Source organism: Hyaena hyaena, unplaced genomic scaffold, assembly GCF_003009895.1.
Source record: "Hyaena hyaena isolate Hyena2069 unplaced genomic scaffold, ASM300989v1 scaffold_830, whole genome shotgun sequence".
NCBI classification, from domain to species: Eukaryota; Metazoa; Chordata; class Mammalia; order Carnivora; family Hyaenidae; genus Hyaena; species Hyaena hyaena.
In genome coordinates, this window is record NW_024081455.1 from 167,869 (window position 1) to 174,909 (window position 7,041).

The 7,041-nt window shown below is 54.5% G+C and overlaps 1 protein-coding gene across 1 annotated transcript; it reads left to right on the top strand.

Annotated features, from left to right (window-relative positions):
* The first annotated feature begins 1,648 nt into the window (after nucleotides 1–1,648).
* PRRT1 (proline rich transmembrane protein 1) lies at nucleotides 1,649–5,234 on the top strand. Its single transcript, XM_039219588.1, has 4 exons — nucleotides 1,649–1,740; nucleotides 2,643–3,181; nucleotides 3,811–3,996; nucleotides 4,139–5,234. Exons 1-4 carry the CDS (start codon nucleotides 1,722–1,724, stop codon nucleotides 4,313–4,315), a joined length of 921 nt encoding a protein of 306 aa, XP_039075519.1. The 5' UTR covers nucleotides 1,649–1,721; the 3' UTR covers nucleotides 4,316–5,234.
* Nucleotides 5,235–7,041: the final 1,807 nt, after the last annotated feature.

The following is a 7,041-nucleotide window of genomic DNA, read 5'->3' on the forward strand; positions in this document are numbered from 1 at the left end:
GCCTACTCTACTCCGCTCCCGGTATACGACCCACCTCCAAGGGGCGGAGGGCCCCTGGGGCAACGCTGACTCACGCGTGCGTGGTTTCCACCAGTCTTTCAACCTGAGAGACCCCCACAATCGGCCCTTAGCCGGGAGTTCCTGTGTGCGGCTCCCGATGCAGATCTTCGAGCCCCTTCCAGACTTCCGAGCTCCAGGCGTCCCGCAACTCCGCCTTGACCCCTACCCGATACCTAGGTGGGCTTTTGCTTAGTATTTAAAGACATATCCCTTGAGTAAAGGATATCGAAGCTTGTCTGAATCCCTCCTGTTCACAAGGTCTTTGCCGGTCTTAAAGTCTCTCAATAAAACCAATTTGTGCCCAAGTTGTGCAGTGTGAGGATGGGTGGCAGTAGGGGATCAGGGGCTCATGTAGACGCCTTGGAAACCGGAACAACCAGTTTGGGGCCGTGGCCTAAATATCTGGAGCTCCGTAGGCTCCACTTGGACGCGGAGGGCAAGGACACAGCCCGGGAGGGCGACTGCCTCGGGTGGGGGTTGGAGAATACTAATCCGAAGGTGGAGGTAGGGGAGGGCTAATAATGATTCCCTGACTGTGTTTTTGCAAAAAGCCCAACTCCTGTAAATCTCGGTAGACTGCCTGTCTTCATCTCCCCTCCCCTATGCGTGCTCCCAAGATACAATGAATAAAAGACTGCAATTACTGCTGTACCCTGAACTTCGCACTCCTGTCGACTCAGGAGGTGGTGTTGCGTCTTGGCAGAGGTGGTGGTGGGTGGATGGATGGGATTTTAAAAAGTGGATCTGAATACTGAAGGGCCCAGGAACTCTAAGAAGCCCAATAATCAAATGGGGGAAAAGAGCATGTATTCCCAAAATTAGCTACCAGAAATTAGCCGATCCATCCCCTCCCCCCAAAGTGCTCAGCAACTTCACCCTGGAGGAAGAGGTGTCTCTGCATCCCCCACACTTCCTCTGTCCTTCTCTCACCCTCAATCCCCCAACCGTAGGTTCAACTCTCCTGGGAATACTCTAGACCCAAGCCCCCCCCCCCCCCCCCCCCCCCCCCCCCCCCCCCCCCCTTTACCTGCAGTTCTCCCTGGCTATAGCCCTGGGAACTCTTTCAAGGCATCGCAGGTCTCAACTCTGCAGTTCTCTCTCACACAGTTATCTTTCCTCAAGTCGGGGCAATTAGGGCCCAGCATTTGGGAGAAGGCCCTGAGAACTTGCAGGGACTCTGAGGGAAGCTGGGGAGGGGGACACCGGACTAGGGTGAACCAGATCCAGTGGGGACTGGGGTATTGAATCCACTGAGCACCTGCTCACTTCCTCCCACAGTATAATCACTATAGCCTGTCTTGGAGGGGAAGACTCTAGAGAGTTCTCCCTCCCTCCTTCCTTCCCTTAGTCGCACCCGTCTTGCCTGGTCTTGCTTGCCTCCCTGTTTCCATGACAACTCCAAGAGAGCCCAAACTAGGGGCTTGAATGCCGGGGTGAGAGGAGGCGAGACCTAGTGAGGGTACCTCGGAAACTCTCCCCCTCCCTCTACTCGGCCCCTTTAAGCTCCCCCCCTTCCCTGCTCTCCCTCCGCCCCCCGCCGCTGTCTTCATCTCTCCATCTCTGTGCTGCTGCCGGCTGCGCAATCCGCACACCGAGACTCCGACGCCAGCCAGGGACCCTGACTCGCGCTGCAGACACTCTGTCCCAGCAAGACCACAGGCATGTCATCGGAAAAGTCAGGTAAACAACAACAAAACCTCCTGCCCTTTCCACCATCTCCAGACTCTCCCGCCATCCTTGGCCCCAACCCCCCCTCCCTCACCCCTCCGTTGGGGGGGGGGCTTCTATTTCATTCCCTTTCACTCCAGCTCTCAACCGCCTCATCCCCTTCTCTTTCTATATCTCCCACCCCTTCCTTTTCCTCCAATCTCAGCCTTGTCCCCTTGCCAACAACATGGAAAGGGGACAGGTTGAAAGGGTGAGGGAAGTACAAGAGTGGCTTAGCATCAGCCAGGTACTGCAGGGATAGCATCATTGGGAGTGACAGATGGACAGATGACACTGGCTCACATGGAGACATTCAGTGAGGAAATATAAAGACATGATGAGATGGAGGTTGTCAGTAGAGTAAAATCCAGAAGACCCTTCATCTGCCCTAAAAGAGGTGCTGAGATTTCCAGAGAGTCTAGGGCACCCCTCCCCAGTGCAAGAAGACAGAGTGAAATATGTCATCCCTCATGTGTTTATACAACTGTTGCATATGCACATGTTAACACAGTTTTGCATGTCTACACATGTGTACACAGTACACACAGGACTAGCTCAGATGGGCAAGCCCAAGGCAGCCATAGCTTGGGTGTGCAGGTGAAAGCCTTGGGCACTGTTGCTGAAGAGGGAGATAGCAGAGGAAGGTTTCCACTTCCAAACTAGATTGAAAGAAAGAAGGGAGGTGGACAGATGGCCTAGATACAACCCCTTTCCTGCCTGAAGACCAAGAGATGGTTTCTCACCCATCTCCTCTGTCTCTCCCATTCTCTTTCTTCATCCCTGGCCCTCTGTGTCTCTCCCTACCCCCTTCCTTATCTCTTCTCTGCCTGTCTTCACTCTCTCCCCAAACCCTCTCCTGTGCTCACTGTCCCCAGGCCTCTCAGACTCAGTCCCTCACACCTCTCCACCACCCTATAATGCCCCCCAGCCCCCGGCCGAACCCCCCGCCCCACCCCCACAGGCAGCCCCTTCTTCTCACCATCACCACCACCATCACTACCACCAGTCCGGGACTGCCACCCTCCCGCGTTTGGGGGCAGGCGGCCTGGCTTCTTCCGTGGCCAGTGGTCAGCGCGGTCCCTCATCCTCCGCCACTCTGCCGCGACCGCCACACCACGCCCCGCCCGGCCCTGCCGCCGGGGCGCCCCCACCCGGTTGCGCTACCTTGCCCCGCATGCCACCCGACCCTTACCTGCAGGAGACTCGCTTCGAGGGCCCACTGCCCCCGCCGCCGCCGGCAGCCGCCGCCCCGCCCCCGCCGGCGCCCTCTCATACGGCCCAGGCTCCTGGCTTCGTAGTGCCCACGCACACGGGGGCAGTAGGCACTCTGCCACTGGGGGGCTATGTGGCTCCCGGCTACCCGTTACAGCTGCAGCCCTGCACTGCCTACGTGCCGGTCTACCCAGTGGGAACGGTGAGTACAGGGCGGATGGGGCCTGGGAGGAAGGGGTAGGGACACAGGGGGTGCTGGTGAGATAGAGAAGCAGGGCCCAGGACCAGGCAGCGTTCCCAGGACAAGGCCTAGAGAGAGGAGGGACTAGAAACGGGTTGGGAATGTTGGGGGGAAAAGGGAGTTGGTCTGGCAGTCTGTTGGGGTCAGAGAGGGGGAACAAGCCTTGAAGTCCAGAGGAGGTTTGAAAGAAGGAAACAGCCTGGAGAGAGGGGGAGGAGAAATGAAACCTGGAAACCGAGGAGGATAAGGAAGAGTAAACCTGTAACTGACTGAGTAGGGAAGGTCAGGCAGATATCTGGAGAGAAGAAACAAGGTCTGAAGCGAGGCCAGGGCAGCACTGGTGCAGCCATACCTTGGGACAGGGAGTGTGGAGACTGCCAAGAATATAGGGTTAATGACAGCAATGAAGAGGGAAGAGGAACCTACGTGAAATTTTTGGGTGTCCTGGAAGTGTCGTGGATAATAAGTTTCTTTGAGAAGCAACGTGTAAGAACTGTGCTTTAAAAACCATTGTGCCAGACACAGAATGTTGGTGAGCTCAGAGAGGATCTGAATGACATTCTCTCCCCCCCCCCACCTTCCCTACACAGCCCTATACAGGCGGGACCCCGGGGGGAACGGGAGTAACCTCCACGCTACCCCCACCGCCCCAGGCCCCAGGGCTGGCCCTGCTAGAGCCGAGGCGCCCGCCGCACGACTACATGCCCATCGCAGTGCTGACCACCATCTGCTGCTTCTGGCCTACGGGCATCATCGCCATCTTCAAGGCAGTGCAGGTGGAAGTGGGGGAGTGGGTGGGCGTCTGGGAAGGGAGGCCTCACTCGGTTTTTCTTATTCCAAGGGAGTGCTGAATGTTCTGGGAAGCATCTTAGAGGGAGCAGCAGCTCTGATCAGCTTTCTTTCTCCTGTCCACCGCAGGTGCGCACGGCCTTAGCCCGCGGAGACATGGTGTCTGCCGAGATTGCTTCCCGCGAGGCTCGGAACTTCTCCTTCATCTCCCTGGCGGTGGGCATAGCAGCCATGGTGCTCTGTACCATCCTCACCGTAGTCATCATCATTGCCGCTCAGCACCATGAGAACTACTGGGATCCGTAAGGATGCACCTGGCCTGGCCCCGCCCCGCGCCCCTCAACCTCCCAAGCGCGTTCTGCAGCCACGCAGCGGATCCAGTGGGTGCCCGGCACACCTGCCTCTGGGGCCACCGAATTTCGATACATCCTAAATTCTGCCTCCACGGAACCTCTCGCCTTGCGGGCACGCTCCGATTCCAGTTCCTCAGGAACCCCGAAAAACCCCACACCCCCAGAGATGCCACTTTCCGGGATCCCCGCCAAATGCCGGGCCCTCAGTCACTCCAGTCCCCCGCCGCCTCTAAACGCAGCGCCCCCAGCGGAGCTCCCAGGGTCTCCGCTCGCCGCTGAGAGACTGGTCCCTAAAGCCCCGCCTCCTCCATAGGCTCCGCCCCGGCTCTGACAAAACCCCGCCTCCAGGTCGGCAGGCTCCGCCTTCTTTTCCTCCCCCGCCCCCGCGGGGTGATTCCGTCCGGTAATTGGGCTGTGGCGCTAGGCCTCGCCCCCAAACTGGTAGACTCCCTCCCCTTCTCTTGGCGCGGGTACCTAGCCCCGGAGTAGCCACGCCCCCACGCTCTCTCATTTTTCGTAGTACAGTTTTGTCTCCTCCACCAAATCCTCTTCCTATTTTCTTGCTAATCCCAGAACCTCGACTTTTGGTAATTTTGGAATGAGATTTCGGAGGTTCCCAGTTTACGGCCTTTCACTTTGGGCTGACGAACGTTCCCGTCTCTGTAAATATTCCCTTCCACCTACCCCAATCAGTGGCCAGCAGGGCAGAAGGTAACCCAGGGTAAGACCTCCCAACGTCGGGAGGAGCCAGCCCCGTTCCCCGCTCCCCTCGGCAGTCCCAACCTTGTTCTGATTTGTGCGTGAGTGTGTGTGTGAATTTCTGAAAGAATATTAAAGAGACTAAGTGGATTTATCACCTGCAATATCGAAGACTTCAGCCTTACAAAGACCCTCCTCTTTTGGTTCCCTCTTTTACCTCCCCTTAGCTTCCCTTCCGAGGGAGAGAGAGATAAAAGAAAACTGACAGAGACGAAAGTGGGAGGAGATAGATTCCCAAAACACTACAGAGACAGACACAACCATGGGAGAGGGGAGGGGAGGCTCCCTAGGAATCCTACCAGGGAAAATCCGGTATGGGGTCCGTTCTTGGTGGGGATTTCTTTCCCCAGCACACATTTTCCGCTTCCTATTAGACGGGGCTTAGGGCTTTGAAGAGAGGGGACTTACAAGTAGACCCAAGTATCTCTCCCCAGAACTCCAGGAAATTAAGAGAGAAGGACAGACTATTCTAATAGGGTGACAGGGAAAAGATGCCAACTGCCTACACTTGTTCCTGCCTTCAGGCTGGAGGGTGGTAAACAACTTGGATTAGAGCCCGACATGGTCTGTTGTACTTGTATAGGGAAGGCAACGGGAGCAGAGTGCTATGGGAGGCCATCTCAGTCCACACAGGCTGCTAGAACAAAAATGCTATTGACTGAGTGACTTATAAATAACAAATTTATTTCTCATGGTTCTGAAGGCTGGAAGTCTGACAGCAGGCTGCCAGTGTAGTTGGGTGAGGGCTCTCTTCTGAGTTACAGATTTCTCGTTGTATCGTTATATGGTGGAAGGGGCAAGGGAGCTCTATAGGGTCTCTTGTATAAGAGCACTAATCCCACTCATGAGAGCTCCACCTTCATTACCTAAGCACCTCCCAAAGACGCCACCTCCTAACACCATCAAATTGTGCAATAGGATGTCAATGTGTGAATTTGGTGGGGATCACAAATATTAAGACCACAGCAGAGCCCCAGTAAAGAGGTCACTAGGCTCTCAAGTCCAGCTAGGACTCGTTGCCCACTGCTATTCTGGAGGCTAGGGTGTAGGGGTGCATAAGCAGTGGACTTGGTATCCAGCTATATGCCTGCAGGACAGGGCTCTATGCTGAATTTGTGCATTCATACAACACGAAGACACCATGCAGGATGCTGGCAAGACATCCGTCCAGACAATAGATGTGAACACTGACCTCATGGCATTTGTAATCTAGAAGGAAAATGATGCACCAAGATAGGAGATATGGGAGGAGGATGAGATGGACTATGGAAATCATGGGTTCCCCTTTGGACATTTCAGATTTAATGTGCTTTGCTCACCAAACATCTTGAAAAAAGAATTCACATTTGCAGCTTCCACTTCCTCACCACCTACTCATCCCTCCCCCCTTATGTAAGTATTGTCAGAGATGTGTCTGTGTCTCTCTTACTTTCATACCCACTATTTCTTAACCCTTTAAAACATACTTCCACTCCCTCTGCTACTGAAACTGCTCTCTCAAACACCAGAAATTACCAAGAACCAAAGTTACCAGAAGTTGCCAGGAACCAAAATCAATGGCATTTGTACAGTACATACACAGTGCCTTTCTGAACCCTCCCATGTTTGTTCCTTGACCCTAGATTCTCCATTCCCCTGGTTCAGGGGCATGTTATCTCTCCCCCCTTCTCCAACTCTGTACATATTTCTAATCATGACCCCCCTCCTCTTCTCTTGTTTTTTTCTCCTCCCTTCCCCTAAGTGTCCATCTCTAGACCTTAACCTTTTCTGAGAGTTTCCCTTAAAAATCTCTTCCACTCCAAATTCAGATATCACTTCTAACTAAATGTTTCTCTACCATAGACCAAATGTTCATGTTCTCCCCAAAGGAATTAGATTAGTTGAAATTTAATCTTCAGTAAGAAGTGATTAGGTCATGAG